The sequence below is a fragment of the Phyllobates terribilis genome, unplaced genomic scaffold (assembly GCF_046119375.1).
Source record: "Phyllobates terribilis strain yellow unplaced genomic scaffold, ASM4611937v1 Scaffold_7__3_contigs__length_470593459, whole genome shotgun sequence".
Taxonomy (NCBI): Eukaryota; Metazoa; Chordata; class Amphibia; order Anura; family Dendrobatidae; genus Phyllobates; species Phyllobates terribilis.
The window spans coordinates 23,445,092-23,461,688 of record NW_027362767.1 but is presented as its reverse complement, the minus strand read 5'-3'; the positions used below and the strand labels follow the sequence as shown (position 1 = coordinate 23,461,688).

Below are 16,597 nucleotides of genomic sequence, written 5' to 3'. Positions count from 1 at the left end.
CCTTTCAGCAGCACTTCTGCCGTCCACACGGGTACCCGGACCAAGTGTTGACAGACCAAGGACCAGCCTTCGAAGCGGAGGTCTTCCAGGAGTTCTGCAACCTGTATGGCTGCAAGAAGATAAGAACAATGCCCTATCACCCTCAAACCAATGGACTCTGCGAGAAGATGAACCAGGTGGTGATAGATCTGCTAAAAACATTGCCCTTGGAAGAACGCAGTCTGTGGCCTGAGAAACTGCCCGATCTGGTGGACCTGTATAACCACATCCCTGTAGGTTCCACCAACTGTACCCCGGCTTACCTAATGAGAGCAAGACCTGGTAAGCTGCCTATTGACCTGGATATGGGAGTCCTGACGCCTGAGGACACCTCGCCAGAGGCAGACTGGGATACAGAACGGCAGCAGCAGTATCGGAAAGTACAGGAGAGCGTCGAGCGAAGTCTGTCTCAAGCTAGAGAAAGGCAAGAGAAGGCTTATAACCAGTATGCTCCCGCTGTTCCCCTGGTACCTGGAGAGCAGGTCTTGAAGAGGAAGAGGCGGCTCCACAAGTTGGACGACCAGTGGGAGAAGGACCCGTACACCGTACTGCCATCAAGCCATGAGAACCCAAAAATCTGCGGAATCAGTAAGGATGGAGGAGAAACCACAGCCATTGTCTCCGGAGACCACCTGAAGAAGTGTCCCGAGCAGCTGCAAAGCCCTGAAGAAGATCAAGAAAACCCTCAACCCGCAGAGGAAAGGGAAGAAATGATCAGTACCGTACTCGGAGACTTCCCCCGGTCTTGGACACAAGTAAACGGCGCTGTCGTGGTACCCGTCCTCACCTTTCTCCAGCCAGCCCCGCAAGTGCCTACAGAGGAACCGGTAGAGCTGGAAGAGCAGCCGGCCCAAGAGGCAGAAGAGTCCACACCAGCAGTACAGGAGGATCAACCCTCTGCTAGTAGTGAGCCTGCCGTGCCCCTAGTGAGCCAAAGAGTGCGCAGACAGCTGCCCAGCTTACCTACAACCTCCCCTACACCCTGTAGTGCAGAACCAGTTAGTGATCTCCGTAGGTCCACTAGAGTCACTAGAGGTCAGATGCCCGCTCGCTGGAGAATCTAAACTAATGCACTGTGAATTTATCTGTTAACTGTTTATGGTTTTTGTTGTTGCCTGTTATTAATTATGTTTCTCAGTTACCCTGCAGATTTATTTGGACTAACAGGTTATGGACGCTGGATAACCGGAACAGTTTTGTAGATAGTTGCACCTTGGTGCCTCTTGCGAAGACGGCCACAGAAGAGAAAACCTGTCTGGCGTGGCCTCCTTGCGGCCCAAAGTAGTTAGTCTACCCTTGCAGCCACGCCCAAGGCCAACGCAAGGGGTTTGCTTTGGACAGGTCCCCTACTTCGCTTAAAGTTTCACCTTGGGTGACATAGACACCCTCTTGTTTCAAAAACTTCACCTTGGGTGATATGGACACCCGGTTGCGGACACGCCGTGACCTTTAAAGAACTAAAGCTTCTTGTAAATATGTTATCGTATTATTGTTTATACCCTGTTATTATGTTTTAAAAATGTGTTTAGTCCCGGAGTACTAAAATTTACTAGGGGGGAATGTGGCACCCCAGGGGTCTGGTTGCCACGGTAATAGAGATATTATGTCTGAGATCAAGTGGGAGGTTTCTCTGGTCAGGAGCCCTAAGCATGCAACACGGTCCGCCCAGACCTGGGAGGGGAGGAATCTGCCCTTATAAACTGGGTCTGGGGCGGGATTAGTGAGTGAAGCTGGAGACAGAGCCTGCAGAGCAAGCAGAGCAGTCAGAGTTCGAGTTCCAGACGCAGGGAAAGATACATCAGGAGCTCTGTAGGAGCAACAGCTGAAGACCAGGGGCTGGAGCTGAGCAGAGATATAGCTCGCCCTGGCTGAAGTTACTAAAACCGGACACAGGAGTCCGAGGCTGTGGGGACTGATATACACCCAGCAGCAGAAACCAGCCGGCAGGGGATTCCAGGTCCTCTGGCCATAGAAGCCCGGAGGCTCAGTCACAAAGAAGGGACCAGCGCCGCCATCCAGGAGCGGAGGCTAACAGAAGGCCCCAAGTCACCAGCCATACGGGTGAGCACCACACGGTACACTCAGGGACGTGGGCTACTTGTAACCGCTGACAGCAAGGTAGCCAGGAAGAGTGCAGATAAACGGCGAGGCCTACAACTCCACCTGGCCAGGGGAACTCCTGCATGCTCACAGACTGACCAGGCCCCTTATACTAGCCAGTACTCCCGGTCTGCCTTGTACCATCAGTAAAGACCCTGAACTGCACCACACGTCTCTGTGATTCCTTGCCGCACCAGCACCATTAGCACTGGGACGTTCACACCATCACTCCCATCATCTCTCACATTAGCTGCCCTGAGGCAATACTTCTCCCGTGGGGAGTTATCCCATACTCAGCTGCGCGAACAACATCAGCCTCAGCGGTCTGCAGCGCAGCGGCGGTCCCCACTGACCGCAATCCACGGGTGGCGTAGTCGGACATTGTTATTACCTAAGACTGCCACTGGTTTGACCCGGTCACCGCCACACGGAGACTACAATCCCCAGCATCTTACAGAAGGCCCGGCTCCGGGTTCCCCAGCACAGGCCCAGGGGGCGCGTCAGAAACAAGTCACCAATTCTGCATTTATCACCCACTCCTGGTTTTGTCTCCCACTCCTGAGAAACAATACTGACCGAATACTGATAGTGAGTCCATGGCCTTACTCTGTCTCCCAGAATGGATGAGACTAAAAGTCCCAGAGAACACAAAACTAAAACTGTTGCCCCGCGTCAACCGCAATGAGAGCGCAGCGCCACCTGGTGACAGAAGCAGAGGCACCGATACAGATGTCACACTTCCCATCTTCCTCGCAGATCCCTTTCTTGCTCCCTCTTCTTCGTTTCCTTCTTTCTTCCCTCCATCTCCGCACCGCTCTCTTCCTCATTGTTGCCCCCAATATCTGACATTGTTTATACAGATGATTAGCAGCACTTTACAATGTAATCCAACTCCCGCTGACATCCAATCCTTGGTCTCCTGCTCCCACCTCTAACTCACTAGCAATATACTAAAACCACGGAAGAAAAACCATTGGAGAATTAGACATTTTTTTATTTAACTTTTTTAATCTTTGTTTAAAAACATCAAAATGAGCAAAATAAAAAGCAGCCGAGGACGGAAGAGGAGAAACTTTCTACAATGTTTTATTGACAGGTTACAAAGTATCATTTACTGAGCAAATAAACTGCTGTTCTGTTCCTGTCCTGGGTATTAGGAGTTACAAAAACAATTTACCAGGAACCCTCCAGAGATTGCAGCATAAAAGCCTCTTATTATACTGATATACCGATGATTACCGGCTGACACCTCGCCGCTTTCAGGTGCGTTGGGGGGAGGATGGAAGGGTCTCATGTAGCAACACAGGACTGTAAGTAGAGTAGTATCTTGTTAGGAAGTCGTCGTTACTATATAGTCAAAAAATCCTCACCAATTCCACCCCTGAAAAACCAAGGGCTTAAGTTCTCCTTTTCTGTCAAGCCGAGTGACAACCACTAGGGCCACCAGTACTTGTCCCGCAGGGGTTGTCACCCCTGAGCACATGGAATGCTATGTACATGTTTAGTCTCCTCATGAGATGTCTTTCCTTTGTGTCACAATGTTACATTCGTGTATGAAGAACTCGGCGCTTCTCTAACACACAGCGATGGATACCGCAGATCTCCCTTCGTTGCGCTTGTTCAAGCAATATCGCCTTATCCAGCGGACCAATGAAGGTCAAATTGTAGATCGAAAAGTCTTTCCCCTATGTCTGGATTTTGCTAATAATAAAATTTCAACACAATTGATTACATCTGAGAGCCAAGTTCTTCATACACTTTTATGGGATTGGATGCCACATGTGCACCACCTACCAGGAGTGCCGTCACCGTGTCTTTTCCTTAAACTATGTTACATTCAACATTCCAAAAAATAGTCCAACTTTTGGTATAACTTCTTCAAACCGAGGACCCAAATGGATACAAAATATATCAAACCAGACTGGAAAAGTCTGAGGCTTCCCTGAAAATATTACATTAATGGGGTTTTAATATGCAAATTGTCTTTTCAGAGAGGAAGAGGATTGGAAGTAGCAATCCTAAAAGTCAATATTGACCCTTTAACGAGCCTTGTCACATGGCTTTATGGATAAAAGCCAAACCAGAATATCAATTTGCAGACACATTGCTTCGGGATATTGCTCGTCATCAGTGCAAAGTATCTCAGTCTTAAGCCTCTCACCTACCCAAATCAGATCTCATACTTTTCACTGATGAGGGACAATACCCAGAAACACCATGTCTGCAAATGGAGATTCCTGGTTTGGCTTTTATCCTAGGTCATATTAAAAGGCTCTTTAAAGGGGTGATTGTGACTTGTAGGATTGCTACTTCCAATAGGTGGCGCTAGAGTTCAAGTCCTCTTTCTCAATGAAGAGGCGATTTGGATATTACATTTCCCAGAGGAGCATGTGACGTGCCCCCTGGGCCGTGTATGGGGGAATACCCGGAGCCGGGTCTCTGTGTAATGTCAGGGGTTGTAGTCTCCGTGGCGGCAACCCGGTCCCGTGGCTCAGGGTGGTCAAACCAGTGGCGGATCTGTTTACTTGGTTTTTAATGTTGAAGTGTCCGACTACACCACCCGTGGATTGCGGTCAATGAGAACCGCCGCTGCGGGGCAGACCGCTGAGGCTGATGTTGTGTGCGCAGCGGAGGGTAGTATAACTCCCCACGGGAGGAGTATAGCCTCAGGGCAGTGAGTGCAGATGGTGAGGGTTGTGGTGCATGGGCGCAGCAGAAATGACTCAGAGTCCGTGCAGTAATGAAGAAGGCCCTGCTGGGAGTATTGGGTAACATTAGAGGCCTGGTCAGTCTGTGAGCGAACAAGAGTTCCCCTGGCCAGGTGGAGGTGTAGGCCTTCCCGTCTGACTGCACTCTTCCTGGCTATCCTGCTGTAGTCGTGTAGTAGCCCACGTCCCTGAGTGTACCGTGTGGTGCTCACCCGTATGGCTGGTGACTTGGGGCCTTTGGTGCCTTCCGCTCCTCGATGGCGGTGCCGGTCCCTTGCGTGTGACTGAGCCTCCGGGCTTTCTATGGCCAGAGGACCTGAAATCCCCTGCCAGGTGGTTTCTGCTGCTGGATGTGGATATCCTCACAGCCTCGGACTCCGGTGTCCGGTTCTCTGCGTCTTCTGCCAGGATGAGCTCTATCAGCTCCAATCCCTGACTTTCAGCTCCTGGCTCCTACAGAGCTCCTTGCTGCTCCTCTGTCCCTTCCTCTGGAACTAACTGGCTAACCCCGCCCCAGATCCAGTTTATAAAGGGCAGGTTCCTCCCCTCCCTGGACTGGGGCAGGAGGCGTTGCATGCAAATGTGCTCCTGACCAGGAAAACCCATGCTCGCTCTCAGACATGGTATTTCTACCACTGTGGCGACCAGACCCCCTGGGGTGCCACATTCCCCCCTAGTAAATTTTAGTACTCCGGGACTAAACACATTTTATTAAAACACACATAACAGGGCATAAGCAATAATACAACAACATATGTACAAGGAGTTCAGTCTTTATAGATCACGGCGCTTCCGCAACCAGGTGTCCATGTCACCCAAGATGTATTTTGAGGGACCCGTCCCAAACCCTCCACGTAGGCCCTGGGGTGGCTACAGGGCATAGATGATCCGGCGTTGGACCACGTCTTCAGCCACCTCCATGGGTTTTTGTTCTGTGGTCTGGCACGAAAGGGGCACTTACCAGGTGCAACTATTCACAAGGTACAGTTCCGGTTATTCATTGTCCATAACCTGTCCGTCCATAGACCCTGTCGGGTAACTTGAAAAACATAATTATTATTCATGCAACAAACATAAAACATTTCAACATTTGCAATATGCAGGTATATATCATTTTTTTCTAGATTCTCCAGCGAGCGGGCTTCTGACCTCTAGTGCTCCTGGTTGACCTACGTAACACACTATCTGGTGGTGTTCTTTCTGGTTCCCCTGTTTCTACCCCTTGTGTAGTGGGCTCGCTAGTGTCTGCACTACAGGTGTTTGGTGATGTTACGGGTAGGTTGGGCAGCTTTCTGCGTACTCTCTGGCTTACCACGGGCACGGCAGGCTCACTACTAGCAGAGGGTTGATTCTCCTGGGCTGCTGGTATGGAATCTTCTGCCTCCGGGGCCGGTTGCTCTCCCAACACTACTTACTCATCTGTAAGCCCTTGAGGGGCTGGCTGGAGAAAGGTAAGGACGGGTACCACAATAGCGTTGTTAATTTGTGTCCAGGACCGGGGAAATTCTCAGAGTACTGTACTGACCATTTCTTCCCTTTCCTCTGTGGGTTGAGGGCTATCTTGGTCTTCATCAGTGCTTTGCAGCTGATGGACACTTCTTTGGACACTTCTTCAGGTGGTCTCTGGAGATAGTGGCTGTGGTCTCTCCTCCATCCTTACTGATAATGTACACTTTCGGATTTTCATGACTTGAGGGCAGTACTGTGTACGGGTATTTCTCCCACTGGTCATCCAACTTATGGAGCTGCCTCTTCCTCTTCAAGACCTGCTCTCCAGGTGCCAGGGGAACAGCGGGAGCATGCTGGTTGTAAGTCCTCTCTTGCCTTTCTCTTGCTTGAGACAGACTTCTCTCAACACTCTCCTGCACTTTCCGGTTCTGCTGCTGCCGTTCTGTATCCCAGTCTGCCTCTGCCGAGGTGTCCTCGGGTGTCAGGACTCCCATATCCAGGTCAATAGGCAGCTTACCAGGTCTTGCTCTCATTAGGTAAGCCGGTGTGCAGTTGGTGGAATTTACTAGGATGTGATTATACAAGTCCACAAGATCGGGCAGTTTTTCAGGCCACAGACTGCGTTCTTCCAGGGGCAACGTTTTCAGCAAGTCTATCACCACCTGGTTCATCTTCGCGCACAATCCGTTGGTTTGGGGGTGATAGGGTGTTGTCCTTATCTTCTTGCAGCCATACAGGTTGCAGAACTCCTGGAAGACCTCCGCTTCGAAGGCTGGACCTTGGTCAGTCAACACTTGCTCCGGATACCCGTGTGGATGGCAGAAGTGCTGCTGGAAGGCTCGAGCGGCTGTCTGAGCTGTTAAGTCCTTGACAGGGACCACCACCAGGAACCGGGATTAGTGGTCTACGATGGTGAGGGCGTAGACGTACCCGGACCTACTTGGAGCCAGCTTCACATGGTCCAGGGCTACCAGTTCTAGTGGCTGCTTGGTGATGATGGGCTGCAGGGGAGTCTTCTGGCTGGCACGGTCCTTCCTTCTCAGGTTGCACGGGCCACAGTCTCTGCACCATCTCTCAATGGCCTCTCTCATGCCTACCCAGAAGAACCGTTCACGCAACAGGAACTCCAACTTCTTCCATCCAAAGTGCACTGCTCCGTCGTGGTATGCCTCCTGGACCGTAGCCGCGTCTTGTCTCGGGACCACTACCTGCCAGGTCAGCTCATGTGTCCGGGAGTTGACAATTCTCCGGCACAGCTTCCCCTTGTAGAGAAACAGTTTACTCTTCTCCTTCCAGAGCTGTTTAGTTTCTTCCGGAGCGTCTGGGTCAAGGCGGGCATCAGCCTGTGTCAGCATATCTTTTACCAGGCGGATGGCTGAGTCACTGTCTTGCGTCTCCGCCCAGCTGTGGTGGGGTAGGGGATTGAACGTGGCAGAGTGCTTGTCCCTTACACGGTGGGAAGACTGGGTAATCCCATGACGGTGGAACGCAGGGAGTTCAATCTCTTCCAGTTCTTCTGGATCTTCCCCTCCGTCCGGCAAGTTCGGCATCCTGGACATGGCTTCTGCGTTGGCATTTGTGCGTCCCGCCCGGTATTTGATGGTAAACTCATAGTTGGACAGCCGGGCCATCCATCTTTGCTCCAGGGCACCAAGTCCTGCAGTGTCCAGGTGTGTCAACGGGTTGTTGTCCGTGTACACAGTGAACTTGGCAGAGGCAAGGTAATGTTTGAAACGTTCAGTCACTGCCCACACCAGTGCCAGGAACTCTAGCTTAAAGGAGCTATAATTCTCAGGGTTTCTCTCTGTGGGCCGTAGTTTTCGGCTGGCATAAGCAATTACCCGCTCTCTGCCCTGCTGAATCTGGGATAGTACGGCTCCTAGCCCCACATTACTGGCGTCTGTGTGCAGGATGAAAGGCTGGCCGTAATCAGGGTAAGCCAGGACCTCATCCCCCGTGAGGGCCATCTTCAGCTGGGGGAAAGACTCCTCTTCCAGCTTGTCCCACCTGAAGGGCGGCTTCTGATTCTTGGTCTTTGACTGACCCAACAGGAGATCTTGCATAGGGGCTGCCATTTTGGTGAACCCGGAGATGAATCTTTCGATAGTAGCCTACCAACCCGAGGAACTGCCACACTTCCTTTATGCTGGAGGGTCTTGGCCAGTCCTTAATCACTGTGATCTTATCAGGGTCTGGAGCTACTCCGTCAGCACTCACCACGTGTCCCAGGTACTGTACCTTTGGTTTCAGTAGATGACACTTGAAGGGTTTCACCTTTAGGCCGTAGCTTGCCAGGGCGTCAAACACCTCTGCCAGGTGTTTCAGATGGTCCTCATATGTTTTGGAATACACAATGACATCGTCCAGGTATAGCAGGACCGTCTCGAAATTCCGGTGCCCCAGGCAGCACTCCATCAACCGCCCGAACGGCATACAGTTAGATTCGCTGAGACCCATCGGGGTGGTGAACGCTAGTAAGATCCAAAGTGGAGAAGAAATTAGCAGACTTTAATGCAGCTAAAGATTCCTCTATCCTAGGTAACGGGTACGCATCTTTGTGTGTGATACTGTTGACCTTTCTGTAATCTACACACATTCTCATGGTGCCGTCTTTCTTTTTCACAAGAACTATTGGAGCTGCCTAGGGGCTACAGCTGTCCGTGATTACCCCAGCCTCCTTCATTTCTCGCAACATTCCCTTGGCATTCTGATAGTGTGCAGGGGGTACAGGTCGGTATCTTTCCTTTATGGGTGGATGGTCTCCTGTGGGGATGTGGTGTTCTACCCCCTTTACTTGCCCAAAGTCTAGCGGGTGTTTGCTAAAGACTCTTTCGTACTCCTGCACCACCCGGTAGACTCCCTGTTTTTGGTGTGAGGGAGTGGAGTCGGTGCCCACATGCAGCTTCTGACACCAGTCCTCCATTTGTTTCTTGGAGCCGTTACTCTCCTCTGGTTGAGATGGAGGCAAGGGTTCCACGGACTTTTCAGAGTTTTGGTTAACGGTGAACAATTTGGCTAGAGTGGCATACCGGGGCAAGTATACTTCTCTTTCCCCAATGTTTAGGATGCGGACGGGTACCCTCCCATGGCGTACATCGACCACCCCCCGTGCTGTCAAAATGGTGGGCCTACTGTCTGAGTAGATGGGTTCTACCATAGCTTGGTATTCCCTTCCTCTTAAACCGATTGCAGTCCGGCACCAGATCATCATCTCACTCTTTCAGGGCATGGCGATGGGGATCGGGTTACTCATCCTTACACTACCAATCTCACCACCAGACAGTTCTACCTGTTGCCTTTTCATCAGGGCTCTGATCTCTTTTTGTAGGACACGCTGCTGGCTGGAGCTGGCGTTCACCACAACCTGCTGTAATATAACAATTATCTCTGCAAGACAATTTTCAATAACAATAGTACCCAAGGTTATCTTAGGGTGGCTTTCACGATGGTCAATGTCCAAAATAATCAGTCCTTGCGCTGGCAGTTCAACTTTACCAATTTTGATGGTCACCTCTTTGAATCCCACCTGCGGTACGGGCTGACCATTGCTGTCGATGATGCTCAAATCGTCATCTGGGTAGCAGGTAATATCTGAGTCATTCCAGTACTGCTTAAAAAGCACATAGGGGATGGTGGTTACCTGTGACCCGGTGTCCAGTAGTGCACTCATAGGAATGCCATCCAGCACCACAGGCAAGACCGGTCATCCCCCTACATACTTATCACGCCAGCTCGATGGGCCTGATGATCTTATGCCTGGGGGTCGGCCCTCTGCCCCAGGTTGGGCCCGTTTAAATAACAGTACCTTTCCATATGTCCTGGTTGGTTGCAGCGGCGGCAGATGGGTTGTCCGTCCTGGTCGTAGCGGTCGCTGGGTCTTCCTCTGGACGATGGGATCCTCCTCTGTCGAGGAACGTCCTCCGGACTGGAAGCCAGCTGGATCTTTCCTGGGGGGAACACCTGTAAAGACTGCACAGTTCTGGTTAGCGTGGCAACGCTTTTGGTCAGCTCTTGGACCTGATGGTGCAGGTCTGCAGCCGGGGCTTTGTCCAAAGCCTGTGCATCAGCTCCCACAGGCTCTGCAGACAAGGGCGCCGCCTCCTGGTGATAAGTGATAGCAGGGCGCCTGTGGGTTACAGCGCCACCTGGTGCCGGTTCTCGGAGCACCCGGATGGCCCTGTCTTTAAACTGCACAAAGTCCAAATCAGGGTTCTGCAAGGCCATTACACGAAACTGGGTTAGGTGGGCGCTGGACTGTAGACCCTCAATGATCTGTTCAGTCAACAGCTTATCCTCATTCCGCACGCTGTTGGGGTCTGCCTGCTTAATGGCTCTCAGGGCCTCCTGCAAATTCAAAGCATAGTCCCGTATACTGTCTTGCGCCCGCTGCTTGCATCCATAAAATTTTAGTTTAATCTCTGCTGAGGTGCGGGTATCAAAAGTGTCCTTTAGACGGGCTAGTATTTCCTTTACAGTCCCCTTTTCGCTGGCTGACCAGAACTTAACTTCTCTTTGGGCTGCTCCGATTAACTGGCCTGTCAGGATGCTCACTTTTTGTTCCTCGGACAGGGGGTATACTTTAAATAGGCTATTCAGTCTTTCTTTAAAGTCGCTCAGGGTATGCGACTCCCCTGAGTACTGGGGTAACCATGCCGCTCTGGGGATATACGGCATCGTGAACGGCATCACTGCGGCAGCAGCCACGCTGGCGGTGGGAGCTCCCTCCATTTCTGGTGTCTTCCTCCCCCCTAGTTAACCGTGGACTACCTTCCGTTGCTTCTTCTCCATAGGCCGCGGCTCCGCAGGCGATCGTCGGGGTCGAGGACCTTGCGTCGTGTGCTTGTGACGTCTGCGTCCGCTGGGCTCCTTCCAGGACCTTGCGCAGCGTCAGTGCGTAAGGTGGGGCTTCAGCTCTCGCGCGCTTTTGGCATCCATGCCCCTCTTCTTCCCGCGCGGTGTCCCAGAAATGGCGCCCAATGGCGGGAAAATGGCGGCGGAAGGCGGGAAAACGGCTGCAGATAGCGGGAAACTTCACCACGGTAAATATCACAGTCTTTCTTCAGGCACGCAGCACCCGGTGGTTGCGGGCACGAAATCCTGCCGACTACGCCAAAGTTGACGCGCCCCCTGGGCCGTGTATGGGGGAATACCCGGAGCCGGGTCTCTGTGTAATGTCAGGGGTTGTAGTCTCCGTGGCGGCGACCCGGTCCCATGGCTCAGGGTGGTCAAACCAGTGGCGGATCTGTTTACTTGGTTTTTAATGTTGAAGTGTCCAACTACGCCACCCGTGGATTGCGGTCACTGAGAACCGCCGCTGCGGGGCAGACCGCTGAGGCTGATGTTGTGTGCGCAGTGGAGGGTAGTATAACTCCTCACGGGAGGAGTATAGCCTCAGGGCAGTGAGTGCAGATGGTGAGGGTTGTGGTGCATGGGCGCAGCAGAAATGACTCAGAGTCCGTGCAGTGCAGTTCAGGGTCTTTACTGTTGGTAATGAAGAAGGCCCTGCCAGGAGTACTGGCTAACATTAGAGGCCTGGTCAGTCTGTGAGGGAACAAGAGTTCCCCTGGCCAGGTGGAGGTGTAGGCCTTCCCGTCTGACTGCACTCTTCCTGGCTACCTTGCTGTAGTCGTGTAGTAGCCCACGTCCCTGAGTGTACCGTGTGGTGCTCACCCGTATGGCTGGTGACTTGGGGCCTTTGGTGCCTTCCGCTCCTCGATGGCGGTGCCGGTCCCTTGCGTGTGACTGAGCCTCCGGGCTTTCTATGGCCAGAGGACCTGAAATCCCCTGCCAGGTGGTTTCTGCTGCTGGATGTGGATATCCTCACAGCCTCGGACTCCGGTGTCCGGTCCTCTGCGTCTTCTGCCAGGATGAGCTCTGCTAGCTCCAATCCCTGGTTTCAGCTCCTGGCTCCTACAGAGCTCCTTGCTGCTCCTCTGTCCCTTCCTCTGGAACTAGACCTCCTAACCCCGCCCCAGATCCAGTTTATAAAGGGCAGGTTCCTCCCCTCCCTGGACTGGGGCAGGAGGCGTTGCAAGCAAATGTGCTCCTGACCAGGAAAACCCATGCTCGCTCTCAGACATGGTATATCTACCACTGTGGCGGACCAGACCCCCTGGGGTGCCACACATGCATGGCTTATACAGTGCAGTGAAATATCACATGGTCATAAGTAATTCAGACCCTTTGCTCAGTATTGAGTAGAAGCCCCCTTTTGAGCTAGTACAGCCATGAGTCTTCTTGGGAATGATGCAACAAGTTTTTCACACCTGGATTTGGGGATCCTCCGCCATTCTTCCTTGCAGATCCTCTCTAGTTCCGTCAGGTTGGATGGTGAACGTTGGTGGACAGACATTTTCAGGTCTCTCCAGAGATGCTCAATTGGGTTTAGCTCAGGGCTCTGGCTGAGCCAGTCAAGAATGGTCACAGAGTTCTTCTGAAGCCACTCCTTTGTTATTTTAGCTGTGTGCTTAGGGTCATTGTCTTGTTGGAAGGTGAACCTTTGGCCAAGTCTGAGGTCCAGAGCACTCTGGAAGAGGTTTTCATCCAGGATATCTCTGTACTTGGCCGCATTCATGTTTCCTTCAATTGTAACCAGTCATCTTGTCCCTGCAGCTGAAAAACACCCCATAGCATGATGCTGCCTCCACCATGTTTCACTGTTGGGATTGTATTGGGCAGGTGATGAGCAGTGTCTGGTTTTCTCCACACACAACGCTTAGAATTATCACCAAAAAGTTCTATCTTCGTCTCATCAGACCAGAGAATCTTATTTCTCATAGTCTTGGAGTCCTTCATGCGTTTTTGAGCAAGCTCTATGCAGGCTTTCATATGTCTTGCACTGAGGAGAGGCTTCCATCGGGCCACTCTGCCATAAAGGCCCGACTGGTGGAGGGCTGTAGTGATAGTTGACTTTGTGGAACTTTTCCCATCTACCTACTGCATCTCTGGAGCTCAGCCACAGTGATCTTGGGGTCCTTCTTTACTTCTCTCACCAAGGCTCTTTTCCCACTATTGCTCAGTTTGGCTGGACGGCCAGGTCTAGGAAGACTTCTGGTGGTCCCAAACTTCTTCCATTTAAGGATTATGGAGGCCACTGTGCTCTTAGGAACCTTGAGTAATGCAGAAATTCTTTTGTAAGCTTGGCCAGATCTGTGCCTTACCACAAATCTGTCTCTGAGCTCCTTGATCAGTTCCTTTGAGCTCATGAGTCTCATTTGCTCTGACATGCGCTGTGAGCTGTGTGGTCTTATATAGACAGGTGTGTGCCTTTCCAAATCAAGTCCTATCCGTTTAATTAAACACAGCTGGACTCCAATGACGGAGTAGAACCATCTCAAGGAGGATCAAAAGGAAATGGATAGCATGTGACTTAAATATGAGTGTCTGAGCAAAGGGTCTGAATACTTATGACCATGTGATATTTCAGTTTTTCTTTTTTAATAAATTTGCAAAAATTTCTACTTTTCTGTTTTTTTCAGTCAAGATGGGGTGCAGAGTGGACTTTAATGAGAAAAAAATGAACTTTTTAGAATTTACCAAATGGCTGCAATGAAACAAAGAGTGAAATATTTAAAGGGGCCAGGTCTGGCTTGTCACTCTCCACAAGGAGAAATATTTCCCCTTAGATTAATGGGGTTATCCCACCCTACTAGGGCGCATGAACCTCAACGCTCCCTGCATTGGACCCTACACTATGAGTTGGAGGGAAGACCTGATCAACTTTCTCTTATTCCATGTAGTGGAAAATGTGCATACGATGGAAACATCCGCCCCGCAAAGTGGAGGTTGTCAAGAGCTTGACCTGTGGTTGATCATCTGCTGTTCTTTCTTTATTAAAGGGGTTGTCAGGAATGAGAATGAGGAATGTCAAGAATTTTGCTGCACTTTAATATTGATGGCATGAAGGGTACAACTTTGCATTCTACAGGTCAGCATTTACCAAGAAGTCATGAAGGTCCTCCAGTATCTCATATGGTTCATCCCCATGGTGATCGCTTTGGACCAGCGCTTTTGCAATTTTCCACGTGAGGAGCCCAAGAAGACGGAAGAGGGTGAACAACTCAAAGAGGCCCAAAGTGCAATAATTACAGCAAATACTGAATTTGCACTGAAGCTTTTTAAGCACGTAGCCTCCAAATCATCACTGGTGAAGGGATCTCAAATCCAAAATATTGTCTTCTCTCCACTGAGTATTTCCACCGCGTTGTCCACACTGGTGCTGGGAGCTCGATCCACAACCCACCAGGAGATCCTGGATGTCCTGAACCAGAACCTCACACAGGAGGCAGAAGTGCACGGAGCACTGGGCCATCTCCAGCAGATTCTGAGCCAACCTCAGAACGACCTACAGATCAACATTGGAAACGCCATATTTGTGGACAAAAAGATGGAAATCCTTGAAAGTTTTCGTAATGAAACGAAGCATTACTACCAGGCGGAGATCGTGAAGACGGACTTCACAGAAGGACCACAGGTCAAGGGACAGATCAATGATCACGTGAAGACCAAAACTGATGGAAAAATCCCAGAGGTTATCAAAAACGTGGATCCAGACACATTAATGGTTCTGGTCAATTTTGTCTTGTTTAAGGGTAAGATATGAAATATTTATCGATCTAAAGCACATCTATAATAATCTAATATATCAACATCTATCAGTTTATGTTATATTTATCATCTATCTATAGGGGAATGGAAGCTTCCATTTGCCCCACCGCTGACCACAAATGACAAGTTCATTGTAGATAAGGACACGGCAGTGAATGTTCCTATGATGAGTAACCCAGGTGTGTACAACATTCACCAAGACAAGACGCTTCTGTGCACTGTGATCGAGATCCCGTACAAAAGCGAAGCTTCTATGCTCCTCATTGTCCCCGAGCACGGAAAGATCAATGATGTAGAAGAAGCTTTGTCTGTGGACGTGATCAGCGGATGGAGAAAATCAATGGGAAAATGGTAAGAACGATGTGTCGGTTCTTCGGATGTTGCAATGTGTCCGTCTCCTTTGTTTGAACATTAAAGGTTTTCTTTCCTCAGTAAAATAAACCTTCACTTGCCAAAGTTTTCCATCACCTCCTCCCTGGACTTAAAAACAGTGCTGAGTGATCTGGGCATGGCGACGGCTTTTAGTGTCCAAGCGAACTTCTCGGGGATTTCCCAGGATGTCCAACTGCGGGTGTCACAGGTAGGTGGTTATTTCCCATGTGACCATTTCAGTATGTGTAAGGACGAGCACTTCCAGTTACCTACCCTGGCAAAGATAGAAGGTCTTGTCGGCCCGTCTCTGGCACCAAGCACTTGGGGCAAATACTCCTACCTACATCTTTGCCACCCCATAAGGCTTCCAATACCCGCCGCCCACTTTGGCTTGTTACAAGCTTGCACCCTACTAATCATCATGCACGCCGGTCTGTGACCTGCACCACCGGGTGTCATTCAGAGGATTGTAGCACCATCCCAGGTTAGTAATTCCCATCCCTAAGGAAACTCTAAACCACATCAGCTTCTACCATGAAGAAGTGGCCATGATTGCAAGATTCAAGTCTAAGGCAATCGCCAGCTTGGCTATGCTTGAGGCTTCCACCAGTGGAGCGGTCACTGCTCCTTACATGTTCTGATAGAGGGTAAGATGGGCTCTCGGTCCGTGACTCAATGGAAGGGCACCTGGGTGGTCATCTCCCCAGTTCGACACCCTTCCTGACTTCTCCATGGCAATGTACTGACACTGTATTTGAGGTCTTCTGGTTTTTTTTTTGCTCCAGGTGGTCCACAAGGTCATCCTCAACGTTGATGACAGAGGCACGAAAGGGAGTCCTTTTTCCGGCTATGGCATGACTTTCTTTTCTGCTCCCCCCAATGTAAAAGTGAACAAACCATTTCTTGTTCTCATCATTGATGATGAGACTGATATAATTCTGTTCATGGGAAGAATCACCAACCCACTGAAGAAAAACGTGGAAGTGTGACCGGTGTCTACGATTCTGGGATGTGAAAGTAATAAAGATGACGCAGAGCTCAGTTTGTCGTCTTTTACTTGCTACAGTTTTACCTGAATCCGCTAAACAAAAAAAATGACTTTTAGTCCAATCTCTGTCCACCTCCGGTCCAACTGGGCTGCATCGTCCAGGAGGTGGCGCTCTACCAGGCCTATAACAGGAGGATATTTAGCTTCCAGTCGGGAGGACATTGTGCCATTCGAGCTTACACGCCTGTTGCTGACTTTCCCTGTGTTAGTGACTCTCCGCCAGCTGCTGACTGTCTCTATGACTGTTAGTCTCTGTACACCTGTCACTGACTAT

General features: G+C 50.6%; 1 protein-coding gene across 1 annotated transcript; it reads left to right on the top strand.

Annotated features, from left to right (window-relative positions):
- Positions 1 to 3,249: 3,249 nt before the first annotated feature.
- On the top strand, positions 3,250 to 16,316 carry LOC141152837 (serine protease inhibitor A3L-like). Its single transcript, XM_073637490.1, has 5 exons — positions 3,250 to 3,402; positions 14,224 to 14,887; positions 14,984 to 15,254; positions 15,336 to 15,483; positions 16,061 to 16,316. Exons 2-5 carry the CDS (start codon positions 14,245 to 14,247, stop codon positions 16,262 to 16,264), a joined length of 1,266 nt encoding a protein of 421 aa, XP_073493591.1. The 5' UTR covers positions 3,250 to 3,402; positions 14,224 to 14,244; the 3' UTR covers positions 16,265 to 16,316.
- The last annotated feature ends 281 nt before the right edge of the window (positions 16,317 to 16,597 follow it).

Bases quoted from the DNA above. Each gene is read 5' to 3' on its own strand.
- LOC141152837 (XM_073637490.1), top strand. From the start codon at position 14,245: ATGAAGGTCCTCCAGTATCTCATATGGTTCATCCCCATGGTGATCGCT. The intron at 14,888-14,983 runs GTAAGATATGAA...ATCTATCTATAG, and splicing joins CAATTTTGTCTTGTTTAAGG to GGGAATGGAAGCTTCCATTT. The intron at 15,484-16,060 runs GTAGGTGGTTAT...TTTTTGCTCCAG, and splicing joins TCCAACTGCGGGTGTCACAG to GTGGTCCACAAGGTCATCCT.